The 18,356-nt window shown below is 39.6% G+C and overlaps 1 protein-coding gene across 3 annotated transcripts in view; it reads left to right on the forward strand.

Annotated features, from left to right (window-relative positions):
• The first annotated feature begins 277 nt into the window (after positions 1-277).
• Positions 278-18,356, forward strand: part of UGGT1 (UDP-glucose glycoprotein glucosyltransferase 1) — a 42,437-nt gene continuing 24,358 nt past the window's right edge. For all 3 annotated transcript variants that reach the window (XR_010606513.1, XM_065639856.1, XM_065639857.1), the window contains exons 1-15: positions 278-375; positions 2,273-2,405; positions 2,844-2,982; positions 4,773-4,855; positions 5,452-5,582; positions 6,416-6,528; positions 7,689-7,863; positions 9,172-9,268; positions 10,983-11,061; positions 11,254-11,354; positions 12,207-12,306; positions 13,429-13,489; positions 16,494-16,585; positions 17,244-17,394; positions 17,658-17,777. Coding sequence is in view for 2 of the 3 variants with exons in the window: in XM_065639856.1 (XP_065495928.1) it covers positions 2,858-2,982; positions 4,773-4,855; positions 5,452-5,582; positions 6,416-6,528; positions 7,689-7,863; positions 9,172-9,268; positions 10,983-11,061; positions 11,254-11,354; positions 12,207-12,306; positions 13,429-13,489; positions 16,494-16,585; positions 17,244-17,394; positions 17,658-17,777 (1,428 nt within the window). In the remaining variant the exon portion in view is untranslated. The remainder of the gene's footprint in view (positions 376-2,272; positions 2,406-2,843; positions 2,983-4,772; positions 4,856-5,451; positions 5,583-6,415; positions 6,529-7,688; positions 7,864-9,171; positions 9,269-10,982; positions 11,062-11,253; positions 11,355-12,206; positions 12,307-13,428; positions 13,490-16,493; positions 16,586-17,243; positions 17,395-17,657; positions 17,778-18,356) is intronic.

Below are 18,356 nucleotides of genomic sequence, written 5' to 3' on the forward strand. Positions count from 1 at the left end.
GCCCTCACCCCCAGGCCCCCGCTCCGGCGGGAGAACCGCGTCCGCCGCCTTTACCGGGGCTGCGGCTCCGCGGCGCGCAGGCGGCCGGGGGGGCCGGGAACGCCGCTCTCGCCCCGGGCCGAGGCGGGCTCCGGCGGGCAGGGGCGGTTCCGGAGCGGGCTCCGAGGGCGGGCGCGATGTCCCGCCGAGCAGCGGGAGGAGACAGCGGAGCCGCCTCCCGCCAGCGCCCCCAAGATGGCGGCCAGGGGACGCTCTGGCGCTGCCCCGCTATAACTCTATGGCGGCACCGGCCCTCCTCTCCCGGCAGCGGAAGCGTCGTGCCCGGAAGCGGCGGGAGCGGCACGAGCCGGAAGGGAGCGTGGCGGCCGCGGGCAGGTGCGGTTACCACGGCGACCCGCGCGCGGGGCAGGGGCGGGCCGGGGCCGCTGCTCGGGCGGCGGGCCGGGCCGGGGCCCGGGGGCGGCTGCGGCCGGGCGGGCTGGGTGCCGGGCACCGCTCCACTGCAGAGTAGCGGGGCCCGCGGCACGGCGCGGGTGTCGGGTCCTTCAGCGGACAGTGACTGCGGAGCGCCAGGGCCCGCGTCGGCGTCAGTCGCCCCTCGGCGGTAACGAGCGGACATCCCGGGTTTTACCTGGTCTCCGGTTTTGCGCCGTCAGCCGTGTCTCCGCTCCCGCCCCGCAGCGGCCGGTGCTCGCAGCACGGCCAGGCGCTGGAACCGGTTATTGCCGCTCAAAACTCTTCCAGCGTGTGACTTAGGGCTAATCAGTCAAGCGGCACGTTGTAGGTCCAGTATCTGTAGCACAGAACACGACCCCGGTCACCGGGATCTCCCCCGCTCACAGCACCAGGGGCCCTCGGGACGCCGGGGCTGCTCCTCGTCCCTCTCTGCGGCAGGACCCGAGGCGGCTAATTCCTCTCTCTAAGGCAGGGTGTGCAAGTTTCCAGAAGTCAACTGTATTTTAAATTGAGTAACTGGATGAAAAATAAGGAGGAAAAATATTTAAAAAACAAATGAGCCTTCAAATATCCACTTTACAAGGTCGTAATTCAGCTGGGGTTTTGATTCGTTATCTCATACAAACGCAGCTGGATCTCCTGTCACTTGTGTTCATTCCTGCACCTCTTACCTCTTCTGTTCTCCATCGTGTGTTTTTATTTTTCTTTCAGATACTGGTCTTTCATTTTATGGCTGTTATTCTTCAGGGAATGTTGATATTTTCTAATCTGCAGATTTATTTTCTAATCTGCAGGTTTTCAGCCGGTTAAACTGGTGTCGGGTGACAGATGTATCTTAATTTTTTTCCTACTTCATATAGCAAAAGGCTTTTATTGCAGTATTTCACAGAATGGGGAGGCAGGCATGAGAACAGCATCAGACTTTTAGTTGTAAGAATGCAGTACGGTGTGTTCATTTCACATGTTCCAAACTACTGTGCATAATTCTCAGTGACTAAGAAGGGCCGGATTCTGGGAGGAACTGCAAACCTTGTGTTTTTGCTGCATGTGGTGGAAGCCAAGATTTCACTCCACAAATATTGACCGAGCTTCCTCTTCAGCACACGGCGGGTGGCAGTTGTGACTGTCCCGTCATGCAATGCCATCTGTCCGCTTCCCAGGTGCAGCATAAAGCAAACGTCCTGTGCAGCTGGGCAAGTTGCTCTTTGGATATTACAGCAGGGCACTTCTGTGTTTATTCAGAAAGAATAAACACATTGAGATACAGAAAGAGCAATGGGTGAGTGATTGCTGGTCAACTTTTAGCTGGAGCAGTGTAAATTTTTAAATGGAGTAGGATGAGGTTGTTTTGTCTCTGTATCTATGTGCAGGTAGACCTATAGCTACAGATATATACGTATATGCAAAGACTATTTTTTACATTGAGATCGTGATGAAAAAGAGACACAAGTTAGATCCTGACAGATTGCCAGGTGTGATACACCTGGAATTTGAGTGGGGTATCGTTCCAACTGGGGGCTGAATGGAAAATGAGTTACCCAGGAAAATAAGAAGTGCAAAAGTGCCTGAGTGTATATTATACTCTAGTCAGAGAGAGGGAAAAAAGCTTGAATTTTTGGAGACTAACAGAAGAATTCAAGACTTCCATAAGCTTAAGAGGTGTGGTGTGGAAATTCCACTCAGCTGTCAGAAAATATATAGGCATGAAAGTACGCATGAAGGACAATAATGGTTTTGGTTTTGGTTTTCCTTGGCTCATTTCTCACAGTATGTTGTATCATTGGAGTCTGTCTTTATTATTTCATTCATTTTTCAGCTTCTAAAGTTGGTGGTACTTAGTGCACCCAGGAAATGCTTGTTTCTTCACTCCCCAGAGAAGTCCGCTGTACGCAGCAGAACCTGAAGGGCTGACTGTGGAACATTCACCTTGCCTGGCTCTTCCCACACCGGTTAGTACACCAGCTGGGGGGTCTGCACAAATACAAAATGTGACTTGACTTCCGTAAAACGAACAATGGGAAGGTTTTCCACCAAATTTGAAATATGCGCTGTTTGTAATACCTTTTCTTACCAGCACGCAGTGTATGATGCGGGTGTCCCAGAAGAGAAGCAAGTCTATTTGAAAGCATAAACATAGAGGAAGCTGTAATTGATTTAGGTTTAATTGCAGTTCAGGAGTCAGATATTAAAATCCTTGTCTCTTTTAATGTTTTCATAGTATTTCTGATTTTGTAAGCCCAGGTGAGACTAAGATTATCTCATTGATGTACTGCATTAAATGGGCCACTGAATCTTCAAATATGCCTTAAAATATTTGGATATGTGAGATTCTGTATTTAAAAGAGAGACAGTGCAAAACTAACTTTTTTTTTCTTAATCTTTTTTAGGCTGCTTCTATAAAATGGGAATACTTATTGCAGTTCTTGGAATCTGGTTCAGCTCTTCACTTGTAAAAGGAGGTTCTAAGGCTGTGACAACATCTCTAACGACAAAGTGGTCTTCAACTCCTTTATTACTTGAAACAAGGTACGTGCATTGCGATTTTTTCATAAACAAATCAGAATATTCTGGGGGATAAAGTAATGTGTTCTCTTTTTCCTTTGTTTTGTGGTACTTTGGATTCTGGTCGTTACTAACTCATTGGCAGTAATAACACTTAGTTGAACAGGATCATTGTGCTTGGGGAGATGGGATGAATACTTTAAAGGAGACAGTAGTATTTTTTTGTGTGGTATATTCTTTCATTGTGCCTTAGAACAAACATTAATAACAACAAATATTTCTATAGTAAGTCTTTATTGCCTTACTAAATTTTAGTCAAAGCACTAGAGAGAGAGGTTTAGCATGGTCTTGTAAGATTCTGTAGTAAAAGATTTTTTGCTTCATTGATGACATAGGTTTGATACACACCTATTGTGTGCGCTTAATTTTGCTCATGTGAGTTGTGCATTGATCATCTAAACCCAACTGCTTTGTGAAGAGTTGCGCAAGTCAGCCTGGGGACGATTTCTTCTATGCTATTAAAACTTTTTTTTTTGAAGGATGCTATTTAAAAAGAAAAAAGAAAGCAAAATGCTGTCTTTTCACTGCCAGCCTACTTAGCAATTGAGAAGTCTCCATCATTTCATTTTGCAGTATTCTAGTCTGGAGATGTTTATGCAAAATAAGACTTTTAGATTTTGTGTGTGTGTTTAGTTTGCTATCACCTAAGGGTGTTGCCGCATATGGAATTCTGCCTGTGTTACCGCAGATTGGTTCCCATGACAGTTGAGCATTGCTGGTATTCATTCCAACGGGCATGGCTTTGGGTGACGGGACAGGGGTGTCCGAGGTGACATTACTCTTCTGAAACCTTCTCTATAAAAGCTGAAGTTTGAAGACTGAAAAATCCTTAAGTAGTAAAATGCAAAGCTCAGGTGTTAATGCCAGGAATTAGATATCCTGGCAATGCAAGAAAAGTTCACCCTAGGAGACAGTGAAATAGTAAGCAAATAAAATAATGTGCCAAAGGCTTTATATATAACCAAAACATTATGCTCAAAGCCTTTGGGTAAGTAGGATTGTTCACCTCGGGTGAACTGCAGAATGATGCAGCACTGCAGTGTAAAATCATCCCCGCTGTTCTGTTTCCTTAGCCCAGCACTGCGATTCATTACCCAGTTGTTCAAGAAGTACCAAACACCTTGGGTCAGAGCAGGTTGAAACGCACACACGGGCTATTGTGACAGCTCCAAACCTTGTGTTGCAGCATCCTTCAGCATATGAAGCGTTACAAGTTTAGACATGATGAAGTATTTGTCGTTAGCAATGTTTGGAGAATCATTTTACTATCTAACATTGTACACCTACGTAATCATGTGCTTAATATATGGTAAACTAAGTATGATTTGAAGCTGCGACTTCTCCTTTTGCTCATTTAAAAACAAGCAAACCTCACCAAAGCTACTAGTGCCAACAAACGACATTTTGTTACAGCAAAGAAAATGTATATTTCTCCTAAAGGATAGCTAGCAAAGAAATGCATTAGGGAGGAGAGTGCCCAGCACAGACACTGCTGTCTGTCAGTGTCTTTGAGATTCATAAATACTGTACAAGCTTCTTTCACGTACTGTGTGTTTGTCCTGGCCTGCAACTATTATTTCTTGGGGTTTGTCTGCTTTTTAGCTTTCCTGGTCTGCTTTTTCTAGTAACATACGGTTTTCTGATACAGGTAAACATTTAGTAGGAGCTAATTTTCTGTAAAGCTTGACAAAGTATTAGAATTGTCACTGCAGAGAAAATTTATAGATCTAGCTAACTCTTCTCTTCTTACTCAGTGAATTTTTATCAGACGAAGGTCAAGAAAAATTCTGGAATTTTGTGGAAGCCAGTCAGAATATTAAGACATCTGAACAAGATGGTAAGTTGGACTCAATGATCTTAAAGGTTTTTTCCAGCCTAAATGATTCTATGATTCTAAGTTTTCATAATATTTTTCTTGATGATGACTGATAGTTGACATGGTTGAAAAACAAACCAAAATGTTTTGTCTTCTGTGGTGTTAGCATTGTAAAAGTCAAATGAGGACCGATTCCAGTCATGTTTTTACTGCCAAGTGCTCAAGGCTTCTGGCTATCTGTTTGACAAAAGCTGTAGTGGACGAGTCTGAAACATGTTTTACTTGCCAGTTTCTGTTTCAACATGATGTATAAAATATTATAAATGCTTTTTATCTGTGTTTCTGTTTCTCAACTGAAATTAAATGCGAGCTTTTAAGTGTTTCCCTCCTCCCCAAGCCTCAGGAATGTAGTGGTGTGCTCTCATGGATCTCTGGTGAAGTTCACTTCCATCCATCTGTAGAACTGGCTGTCATGAAAACTGAGGAGGAAGGGTCATGTGCATATTTACAATTAATGTCAAGGGCTTCTGTTAGTATAAATCACAGTTCAGATGAAAAGCCCCTCTTCAGTGAGAATGTGGTATAGAGAGATAACTGTTTGTACTTTGACTTTGCAGGTAGCGATTATTCTTCTTACCATGAAATGCTGAAAATCGCCTGCCAGACTCTGTCACCTTTGCAGCAGAATTTGTTGAAATTTTCCTTGTCTTTACGCTCTTACTCTGCAACAGTTCAAGCTTTTCAACAGGTTAGTACAGCACACGGGAACTCCTCAAAGGATTTGTAGAGCTTTACATAAGGCCCAGGAAGGAACGAGCTGTGTAAGAGACATTTGAGAATATCAAAAATCTTAAACTGATTACGTGCTCCACACTTATGCACTGAAGAGCGCATATATAGATATATATTTATTCTAATTTCACTGGGTGCCAACTTTGAGTCCATCTGTCTAAAGCAGACTAAAGAACTGGGATTTCAGAATGTTTGCCTATCTTCGACGCCCGGTGCACTAATAAATGTGTAAAGATTCTTTATGAAGAAGATCCCTAGGGCTCTGTTAGTACTTGTGATGCTGCTGCTGTTCCTGTTATTCAGCTGTACTTGCTGGAAGACAGTAATCCATGAATATCTAGCTCTAAAGATTAGAACCCATACATGGAAGGTCGTTGATTGTCTTGCATTATAGTGGGCTTTATTTAAGTAATACTAGGAGACATCTTCCTTTTTCATCTGGAATCATTTTATCCTTTGATGTTTAATAAATACGGAGGTTTCTGATGTGTAATACAAAAAACCCCAACCAAACGCCCCACAGTTGCAAGCCTTGCTTTTTATACCTGGAAATAACATTACAGTGACTAGACTGGAAAACTGTTTACAGTAAGTTAAGACTTAATTCTCAATTTTGCAGTTTTTACCTTGCATTTAAATTACGTAATAAACAGGGAAGAAGTACTAGTTTAGAATTCAGGAAATTGCAGAAAAGCAATTGCTACAGATCTATGCTGTTTATCATTTTTCACTTGTTCTAAGCGATACATTCAACCTACATTCAACTTTATTACAAATATTTTAATACAGATAGCAGCAGATGAACCTCCACCAAAGGGCTGTACCCTGTTTTTTGCTGTGCATGGGGAGAAGACATGTGAATTTGACTCCCTTGGAAACCTTTTACAGGCAGCTTCAGAAAGGTATTTGCTTAATTTCCTGTAATTAGATTAGCTCTTAAAATTTAGCCCAGTTAAACTTACTGCTGTAAAGAGACTGTAAGAAACCAGTAGTTTCTACATTCTTCAGTATTGATTTTTACTGTCCATTGCTCGCAGAGAGTGGCACTCTCTTATTTCAGGCTGGAATGATTTTCTTACCTCTAGCTCTCTGATATTCTGCTAGGAGGAGGAATACTTTGGAAGTGCACGGGAAAAGTTGGATACCATTTGTTGAAGGATAGTAGAAATTCTCAGGAATATTTAAAGCCTTTAGTTTGTAAGGAGAACAGAAAGAGCTGGGCTGCATATTTAGATGATTGTTAATAGAAGAGAGAGAGTTTCATGAATGGCTTGAAGCATGCATAGTATTTTTTCCCCATATAATTTTCTTGGTGTTAACAAAGTGAACTATTACCACACAATATATCTCAAATCCAGGTTTCTTTACAGGAACAGAACTTGATTGTAACTTTTAGTAACAAGATAAACTATAAAATATCTCTTTAGATAAAAACAAAACAAACAAAACATTAAATTTCAGTTTGTTATCATATTAATCTTGGTAGTTCTGTTTTTTGCAAGCATAAAGGGTTTTTTTGGTCAATGTGCAGACATATGGTATCTATAGCTCACATACTATTCTTCTGACTCACTGGGAATATTTTAAATATTTCATAATATTTTAGACAAAAGTTAAGAACAGAAATTGAAAATAGTCTTCTCATTCACTGTCTTGTTTGTGTGCTAAGCCAAGCACAGGGTCCCTTGAATTTGAGTTCCTGGAACATTTGCTCTGTTAGCCTTTTATTTTTTTAATACAGAATTTATGAATCACCATTGGGGAAAAAAAAAGAAGTTAATTGAAAAATTAAGGGAAGTGGTTATTTTTTAAAATAAGGATCATATTAGATTCAAAATAGCACCTACCTACTTGTTTCATTTTCATATGTCTGTTTTTAACAGAGCTCTATCAATGTGCATAAAGTGCTGCCGGCCTTGGTAGTATGTGGGAATAGCTTGACGTATGTATTCAGTGAAGACAGGAACAGTGATTAAACATGAAAAAAAGAAATCTTGTGTTTTGCATGGAGTGAGGAAATGCTGTGAGTCACAGTGTGATAATCTTCCGTGTTTACTTTTAGGCCAAAGCCATTTTTGTTCAAAGGTGACCACAAGTACCCCGTGTCAAACCCTGAAAGTCCTGTTGTCATACTTTACGCCGAGATTGGCTCAGAGGAGTTCTACAGGCACCACAAGAGCCTTGTTTTAAAGGCTGAGGCAGGAGAAATCACTTACGTTCTCAGACACTTTATTTCTGTAAGTATAATTGTGCATTGTAACAGAACTGTTTGACATGGAAAGCAGAACTGGCCTGGGTTTTCAAAAAGAAAACTGGCCTAAGTTTGTTCCCTTTAAATTGATATTTGCATAATATGTTGGTGCTTGATATTTGTTTGGAGCACTGAAGGTTTATTTTATTGCATGTAGCTGAGGAATACAGAATATTTTAAATCTCCTGAGTGTTTAAATAAGAGGATCGTTTGATTTTACAAATGCAGAGTTAAACTCCAGATTAATTACAGACTTTAATCTAAAAAAATAGTTTCTCTACCTATATTAGATTCTAGGAGATAGATCTCTCCAGAGTCAGGCCACTTAGTTACATGCTCTGAAAAGCAAGGATTAACCTTAAGGTACCACTTTCAAACGAAAGGCATTGTTTCTGTAGCGATTTTATTACAGAACCAATCCTCATACAGTATGTCCTGGTTTCCATCTCCCTCCCCTAAATTGCCCATAACCACTGGATTAGTGTTTAAAACTACATTTTAAAAGCTCTGAGAAATTTGAGTTATTTGACATTTTTTGCTGAATATTGCTCAAGGTGGCTAAAACCTGCAGTGTAGCAGCTAGGTGCCAGTCTTGAATGCAAAAAAAAAAAGCATCCGCTGGTTCACTTCTGGTGACACTTGCACTCTTAATAAAATAAAGTCATACACTGCACACACCACTTTCTGTTTAAAAAGTAACTTATCAGTGCTGGGAGGACTATGTGCATTCAAAATTCAGTGTATTACACAATAGAGCTTGATACAGTTGCATGACTCCTGCATACTTCAAAATACTTTTAACAAGTGATCACGTTTGTTCCCCATTAAAGTCAGAACTAGTTATGCATCTATCTTGAGTCATTGATTTATACATTTTTTGTAATTATCTGTTGTAACTCTTCAGGGAATGTTTCATTTTTGAACTTGAAGTTCCTTTCTCTCCTCTATCTGATTTGATGACATGAGTCTATCTTGCTCTATTTGGCTTACACGCTGAATCCCGAAAACACTGTTTTGTCTTCCTCTGTACTTTGTGGTTTTCGGTGGTTTTTTTTGGTTCACAGAGATATGTTTGCTCGCTGAACTTCAAAATGTTTTGTTGAAATACAATAGGAAGTATAATCATTACAGTACATTACTGCAGAATCACTCACTGTGTTTGTTTCTCACTTATGCATTTCCAGTTATGTCTGAGATGTGTACCAGCTTGAGATTTCTTGGCTTTGGGAAATGGCAGCTTTTAATTTGTACATCAAAACAAAGAGCGGCAATATCGTACTGTTTTTCCTTACAGAATCCCAGTAAAGAAAAAGTCTACCTCTCTGGCTATGGTGTGGAACTGGCTATTAAAAGTACAGAATATAAGGCCAAGGATGATACACAGGTGAAAGGTGAATTATTTTAAGTATTTTAAGATGAACACTTTGGTTTTGCAAAGAAAATTTTATATTTGAAATGAATGACTGTTTGTCTGAATTGCAGATATTCTTTTTTTCAGCTCTGAAATCACTTCTCTTCCTCCCTCTTTTGGGATTGTGTTCCTTATGAAACATCTTTGCCGTGGCACTTGTCTTCTGTATTTGTGAAATGCAGGGCACAGTGGAGTCATGACTCTGGACTAGATCTTAGTAATGGCACTACTAATGCAACTAATTTTTTACCAGATAACCAGATTCTCTGCAGATGTAAAGCAATTCCTCTACCTTAATTTACCTTAACTTATCCATCCTCCGAGCAGAATGTCTTTCCTGTTCTTGTTTTATGGGAAAGCAGAACTTAGAATTCTTCATGGTTTTTTGCTTTTGCTGCTTTCTTTAGAGCACTGATCTCTGTTTTGCAAACTCTCATACATATGTCAAAGCTATTTTGTCAGTGTGTATACTTTTAATTTACACATGCACACAAACATATAAAATCCCAGAATTTCCTGTTTTTATCTTGGACTTAAATAATTTTTTGTGGTTTTTTTGTTGTTGTTATTGGTGGTGGTTTGGTTTTCGTTTGGTTTGGGTTTTTTTGTGGGTTTGCTTGGGTTTTTGTTGGGTTTTTTTGGTTTGTTTTTGTTTAGTTTGAGATAGCAGTTGTGGAGAACAGAACTCAGATTTTTAATGGGTTCTTCAGGATTTTGCAGTTTTATCAGTTTCTAGATGCAGATCTAAACTCTGACTCTGAATATTTTGCCACCATCCAGAGTATAGACACATAAAACCTTTAGTCATTTTTGGTAAAAGTATTTGATTTTAAGAGACGCTAACATACTACAGGATGTGATCCACCTTAAGATTGACATTATTATGAGAATTTCCATTAATTTGTGATCAAAAAGTCATGCAAAAGCCCTGGTATTGTTTGTAGAATGGGACGTTGGAGGCCTTTGTCTCTTCAGGTGGGGAAAGAAAAGGTAATTCTGGTGAATATTTGTTATTTGTAAACTTGTGAAGTTTTATACCAATCAGTAATCTAAATGCAGTAATCTAAATTGTTTTACAAAATGGACAAACTGTACTTGCATTGCTATGAGCTGCAAACAGCTCACAGGTAGTGAGCTGCACACTGGAGGTTTATGGTTCTCATCCAGCTCCTGCCTGACTCTGTGAACACTCTGACTGGGCACTCTTTTGTTCATGCCTGTGCTGTCTCGGCTTCTCCAGAAGCCAACACTCATCTAAAAGGTCAGGACCTTTAGTTAGACTTGAGTTTGCACAAATTTCTTTTTGATGTTTAAGCCCAAGATTGGACTTCACTCCAATACTATTTTTTATCGTGTATTTTGGGGCTGAGGTCAAGGTTGCATTCACAACTGAAGTTTACCCCTTACTCTACAAAGCCAGTGTGTCCTGAAAGCCCTCTGCAGTGCCTGGGTCTCTGAGATTTCCACTCATCTTCAGCTTTTCCTTCTCAGTAATCCAACTTGGTTTTATTTCAGCTGTTACTGTGTTCATTTGTAAAGGTAACGTCTCTTGGATTCAGGTTTAAAAGTAAACCTGAAGCTTGCCCTTTCTTATTTTTGATTATTGCAGTGTAGTTTTGTTAGACTAATCAAAATGAGTGTGAGGACTGTTTCTGAATGGCTTGGTAATAGTGTTCTCCTCCGTGTGGTTATAGGCACAGATGTGAACGCTACAGTAATAGATGAAAGTGACCCTATTGATGAAGTGCAGGGATTTCTGTTTGGAAAACTAAGGTAACACTCAGTTGTAAGTTGTTGGTCTTTGTCATATCAAAAAAACTTGATGTGGAGATGCTGATCTTTTGCTATTATTTTTTAAATGTCTGAGTTACCCATATGTGTTAGCAGCATATTTCATGTGTTAGTTTCTTTGAAGACTTGCTTACAGGAAACCACAGAAGTTGTTTTACCCTCATACCCTTCTAGGCAGTTGTATCCTGACTTGACAGAAGAGCTGAAAGAGCTTAGAAAACACCTGGTGGAAAGTACCAATGAAATGGCACCTTTGAAAGTCTGGCAGTTACAAGGTAATCTGTATGAAGACTTTCAGTATTGTGCTCTAAGAACTTGTGTAAACATACCTTCTTGTGTTCTACGCAAATGAGGTTGGTAGTGGCCCTGTACAGTTGAGAGAGTTTGACTGTAAATTCCTGCATTGGGAAGCACTGGATTTTCTAAAGGGCCTTTGCTGAGTCCCGTTGAAATAGCTTTTAGAAATACTGTTTCAAAGGACTTCTGAAATGAGGATTGTTTTCTATATTGTGAAGCACAGTAAGCCACCCACTCTTATATTAACTACTTGTATGATCTACTAAATGCAAAAAAAGCAAAGGAAATGTGAAGTTTCTTTCCGTGGTCGGATTCGCAGTGTGAAAAGCTGAGAATTCTCAAGACCAAAGGAAAACTCTATTTCAAAAGCACCTACCTGCAACTCTGACCTGTTTCCCTGGGAATCCTCTGTAGAGATGCATGGAAAGGCTTTTCCTCCTCTAATTTGAAATGCTGAACATCCATTGTAGCCACAGAGAACCCACCTGTATCCAACAGATGGCTGTTTATATTTCTGGCTTGTGAAACAAGCACCCACAAGCCTTTGGAAGGGCAGATCCTCCCACCTCAGCCGAAAAAAAGGTGATGGTCTGGACTCATTGAAGCAACCTGTAGACAGGATACATTGGTTCATTTTGAAAGGGTTACTTACTTTAAGGCAACAAACAGAAGTTGAATACAAGGAAGAAGATTTTTAAAAATATCTAAAGGTGCAGATAGAAAACGAATTTTCGTAGGTAAAAAATAAGCAAAAAAATTGAAAGCTAAAACTAAGTTGACTCTGCATTGGCTTGTTTTCGAGTTCTTGACTTCTGTTTTTCCACTTCTAGATTTAAGTTTTCAAACTGCTGCTCGCATTTTGACTGCTCCCCCAGTGGATGCTTTGATGGTCATGAAAGATCTGAGTCAGAACTTTCCTACAAAAGCCAGGTAATGTTAATTAGGAGTTCTAGGAAGTTTTCTTACTATCTTTTTTTCTGAGCGGAACCTGAGACAGGCAGCATTGATTGGGTTAATGTCCGAGTTTCCATTTCGCTGGAAGCAAACACTGGAGAACATTTATGCAGAGAAGTTCTCCAGCCTAAGGTTACAAAGAGGATCTTAGTGTTTCTCTTGGACGGCAGTCAATGTAGACTGGTGGGAAATCTGACAGAATTACCTGTGCTATTTTGTTTTGAAATGCTTCTGACCCTTCTGCATCAACTTCTGAAGATTTATTGTGTAGGTTTTCTGTTTGGTGGCTTTAAGCTTTACCTATTAACTCGATCCCACTCTTCTTCTGGGATCCACTCTGGCAAACAGCCCAGTCAACCTCACGTCAGAAACTGATGTGACATTCCACAGTTTTTTGCACTTTGTCGGTGACTGTCTTGAGAATATTCAAATTAATTTCAAGAAATTCAGTCATAATCTGGCCTGCGCAACCAGTCTAGAAATATATTTCTTTTGATAAATTCTGTGACCTGGGTTGTGAAGATGGTATTACAGGAGCTCTTCCTTTTTGTGTAGGTGGAACTATAGTTGAGAGTAAAAAGAACCTGAATTCTGGTTTTACTTTCCACTAACTGATGTTAAGATTGTGCTATTTATAGCTTCTTAAGGCTGGCATTGCACTGTCATTGCGGTTTTAGTCAGATCTGTGAGCTGTACTCACCATTCACAGATCCAATGTAAGGAAAGGAATGGGAAGCCACAGTGAGGAGTGAGATCCCTCTATTTTCTGCTGCCAGCCCTCGCCTCTACCTTTCTGTCAGCTGCCCACTTTTATTATGGTCAATGTGAAATTAGACACTGAGAGTGCGCATGTGGGTAACATTTTTCTGTTCTGGTGAATTATATAGTATAATAAAAAATAGTGCATCCTCCTGTTTAATGATACAACAAAGTGCAAGTGCTTCTGATTGCAGCTCTTATGTACTAGGAGACTAAATATATTTATATGTAAGGTACAAAACGTAGGATAAGTAGATATCTAATCTACCCATTGGATAAACAGAATCTACCCATACGGTAAACAGAATTAGTCACAGCATAATGTTTTTCTTTTTGTAGAGCCATAACAAAAACAGTTGTTTCTTCGGAACTCAGAGCAGAAATTGAAGAGAACCAAAAGGTAATGCTTCTAGAAAGTAACGTAGTGCTTTTGCACTAATGTTTTTAATATAAATTCAAGCTTTGAAAAGAATTCTTCTGTCAAAAAGTTTACATCTTGCTCAAATAATGATCTGGTATTTTCACATACAACTTCGTTGTAGCATGCATCTGGGAAGTAAAGAAGTGGTGGATTTTCAAATATGGATTAGGAACATAATTTAGCTTGTTTGCTCAAATATGGAAGTATTGGTCAGAAATTCTTGGAGTGAGATCACTGTGTCGGGGAATGATGATATGGGATTTTGTTCACAGTAATCAAGTGTTCTGATAGTTGTATATGCACTTGTATATGAAAGTGACCCTGTGTTCGGTATCTGAACTCGGAATCCGTTAACTGTATTTATAAAATTAACTTTAAATACAACGAAAGTACTGTGTTGGTAACCCTGGGGGAAAACGTTTATTTACAGAAAACATACAACATAGGTCTTCGTAGGATTTCCATGCAGACTGTCTTAATCTGATCTATAGGACAGGACTGTGTCAAAAAAGAAGTGGTAGAAATGTTGATATCTAGGTTACGTCAGTCCTTCCTTCATTTGTAGCGATGGCTTGGCAGCTAGAGTTGTCTGGAGGGGCTTGGTGTGGTGGTTGTAAGACTGTGCCTGCAGGGTGGCCTCTCAGCTCTGCCCTAGTTCTTAGTTCAGTGGGAGAGCAGATGCATAAAGTCTCAGTGTCATAGCACTTGGCCTGGGTTACAGTTAAAAATACGCTGATTTCAGTTTTACGTTTCGATTGTATTCTGAACTTCTTGAAAGCAACTAGATATTAAAAGTGTCAGTGCTTTTAGTGGACGTTATTAGACTTAAAATGTAATATTTTTAGATGATTTTAAAATGTCTGAGCTGGATGGAACATAGCTTGTTAGAAAGCTGTTGCTTGAAAAGAAAATATATTAAGCATCTTCTTACAGTTTTAAGGATGCAGAAGAAATTTAGTTCTCGTGACCCAATTTGAGAAGGTGCTTAGATAATTATAATTCATCAGTCTTTACAAGGAAGTCAAAGAATAAACTTGAAACCTTCTGTCATGGTGTAGAACAATTAATATTATGTGGAGGAAAAGGTTCCAGTGCTGGTGTGTTGAGAGTGAAACTAATGAAGGGATAAAATTTTACAGCTATCTAAGTACGTCTACGTGTGCTTTGAAACAGAACCGTAAAAAAACCAGCAGGTTGTGAGGGACTTCTGGAGATCATTGAGTTTACTCTGGTGTTTGCAGAAGAATGTTTCAACAGCTCTCTTGTGTACTTGGCACTAGCAAAGCACTGTAAAAAAAATCCAGCCACTTGGGAATTTCATACAGGCTTTTGTACAGAATTTGGTACCATTAAAATACATCTGGTAGTGCAATCTGGACATAGTGCAAAATAAAAGTTTAGGATGTTAATAAAAACAAAGAACAGCTTTTGTTATATCTATGCTGATCTGTGCAGATCTCTTTATACATTTCAGTCTCACTTAGTAGGAAAAATACGGAGAATGTTAAGTACATACTTATGTCTTTGTTTGCCTAGTCTAGTAGTAAATGCAAAGTTACCTGCAATCTTCTTACAAGTCCCCTGAAATTTCTGTTCTGAGAGAGCAATCTCTTGTTGTTCAATAGCGATAGGATCAGAAAAGAAGGGATGTGGTTTGATACTGTTGTCCGGTGTGGTTCTGGAAGGGACAAAGTATAGAATGTAAGTGCAAGCTAAAGCGACCTGGTGGCTTTTCTGTTATGTGTTAGATCAGACTGGTCCAGAGGTAAAGCCACGATTTTGTGGATTCATTGTTATCCAAAGTATATCTAGGCTCCGAGATCCAGATCTGGCTGGATCTGACCTTGCCCTTTAAAGCTGTTCTTTGCATGACTCAGCTTGTGTGGGTATTATTTGGTAGTGACCTTCACTGCTACTAGTAAGTTATAGTTTACTATATATCCACCAAAAGATACAATTTAACATTGCATGTACTCAGCTCTTCTCTGGGAGCTTTATTTATTTAATAAAATATAGAAATTCTTCCTGAGATGCTGCTTTCCTGTTCTTTGTACTTCATATGGTACTTCACTGTTCCTCTGTTTGCTTTGCTCCCATTCTTCATGATATTAGTGTTTTTAAATGTTCAAATACTATCTTTCTCCTTCAGTGTTCATCATGCCTCTTACTATTTTGTAATTCTGTACCTGGTACCACAAGGCAAGAGATATTAGAAGAAAGTGATGTTGTTTTTAAACAGAATTTTTCATGCTAGAGTTAGGAAATTTCCTTCAGGAGGAGCGCATTTTATTCATCTCTCCTGATTCAAAATTGTTCTCTGTGACGGTGCCTCAGTTCAGAGGGAAGTATCCATTCATGGGGTTATGGCTTAGAGGTACTTGGAAGGAATCCCAAAATGTTGATAAAACTTTTCCCACTTGTGTGCTGCCTGATTCTGGGGAGATCAGACTGCAGTGGCAGCTCATCTACTTTCCATTGATGACATATCCACTAGGTCAGGACTTAACATGTACCTTAGACACAGTGGTTATTTCCACTAGTGAGTGCCACGCAATAACCAGCAGTTTAAGTCTGTTCGGCCCAGAACTGTGTGTTAAAGAGCTGAGACAGGTAACTGGATGCTATTTGTCCACATACTTTGTGGGTTGTCAGCTATTAAAAAAAATGGAATTAGTTTTCTCAAGCATGTCTAATTATTTAATCTGAGTATAATTAAAAAGTCTACTCTGGGACTTATGAACTGAACCTTGTATCCACTACTGAACCAGAAGTCCCATTTACGTATCTATGCACTAAAGAGCTTCAGCTGTTTTCTCCTCTGGTATGGATGTGCGCACAAAGTCAGTAAGATGGTAGTTGAGAAGTAATGTAATGCAATTTGTAATGCAATAAGGGAGATAAAATCTACAATTTTGGCACATTAAACTTGAGTATTTATTTTCTGTGCATAGCATTCTTCTAATGGCCTTCTACTTTCTTTCAGTATTTCAAAGGAACGTTAGGATTACAACCGGGAGATTCTGCCCTGTTCATCAATGGACTCCTTATTGATTTAGACACTCAGGACATATTTAGGTAGGAATGTTTTCTGAATAATTGTATCTTGTTCACAAGGTTGCATCCTGCTTGTGCATGGATGGTGAAGTCACTTAGTTTTGAACCTTCTTCACAAAGTCTACATCTAGACTAAGTTTACTTGTTAAGCACTAGAAAAAGCAAATCCTGGTTCCTTCTCTTAGGCAAATGCATTTCTAACAAAAAATGCTGATGTGAAAACCGGAATACCCTAGAATATCAAAATAGGAAGTCACCTTTGTACTGCTCTTTTGATCTGTGCTGTAACTAGCAAGATTTTGTTCTCCAAGACTGTCAGCCTACAGATTTTATTCTGAAGATAGTAGACTGATACTCAAAGGATAAATCACTGTAAATTTTTCATCTGAAAACTACCCTGTGTCTTGTCCAGATTTGTTTCAATAATGTGGAATTGAGATCACATATGTGTATCACACTTTAGTTTTTTTGATTTAATGTAGTTTTTCCTAGAAATATAATATAATTGAATAGGTTTAAGTTATCTCAAGTTTCTTAGGACAGGTAGAAATGGGTGATAAATCAGAAGAAATGCACAGACGTAGCAGACTTTTTTATACCTTTCATCTATTAACACTTAGGATAACAGCAAGTTATTTGCTGTGTCTTTAAAATTCAACAATTTTTCTCTTCCTTCCAGCTTGATTGATGTGCTACGCAATGAAGCCCGTGTTATGGAAGGCCTGCACAGTTTAGGAATTGAGGGTCTTTCCTTGCACAATGTCCTGAAGTTGAACATCCAGCCGTCAGATTCTGACTATGCTGTGGACATCAGAAGCCCTGCAATTTCAGTGTGTATAGCTTGATATCAGAAATACCTTATTTGCCATCAGGCGGTGCATTCTTAAGCTGTCAGGGGAACTTTTGTTCTTATCTCACAATCACCTCTGAAACTGCAGTGAAGAGAAAAAGAAAAGTTATGACTATCTTTTTAAAAACTGTAACTTTTTATTCATACGGTTTTCAATATAGTGTCTGATTTTAAAATATTTTACACTCTCAGACTCGAGCAGGAGGACTGCCAATCATTTAAACGCCTTTATTTTTTTCTTAGTGGGTCAACAATCTTGAAGTCGACAGTCGGTACAATTCCTGGCCTTCCAATGTGCAAGACTTGCTGCGTCCCACATTTCCAGGCGTGATCAGACAAATTAGGAAAAACTTCCATAATTTTGTAAGTAGTGTCTGACTAGAAATGAAATGTGCATTTTATTTTTTTCATCAGCGGGGACATCAGCTTTTGCAACTTACCTACATATATGCTGGATTCCCCGTCACTTAAATATCTTGAGATAGGACACTTTTCTAAAAGGTTTTGTTCTACTTGTACTAGTAAGTTATGGCTGAGATTCAGAGACCACTGAGCACAATTCTCTGGCATTGATTAGACACCAAAAATTGTTTCATCAATGGACAAAGCTATCATCTGATAAGTGAGAATTTAGTGCATTTCAACTCACACCAAGACTTCAAAAGATGATCAACAGCCCTCAGCTTAATCCTGAGTGTCCTTTTAGTCTCTAGGTAGCTATGTAAAGTTAGATCTAATCGGGAGTTTGTAATTCCCTGCTGTAACTCTTGTCATGTGGCAGGGTGGCCCTACGGATCTCTGATAAGTGGCAAATAGGGACTTGAACCACCTCAAGCTGTGGGGGCATTAATGTGTTGGTATTTTTTTCTCTGGAGTTAGTACTTTTAACATTGAAATTATTAAATGAAAAGGCAACACTTGGTATGATTGAAGGGCACTAAA

This window comes from Caloenas nicobarica, chromosome 8 (genome assembly GCF_036013445.1).
Source record: "Caloenas nicobarica isolate bCalNic1 chromosome 8, bCalNic1.hap1, whole genome shotgun sequence".
Lineage (NCBI taxonomy): Eukaryota > Metazoa > Chordata > Aves > Columbiformes > Columbidae > Caloenas > Caloenas nicobarica.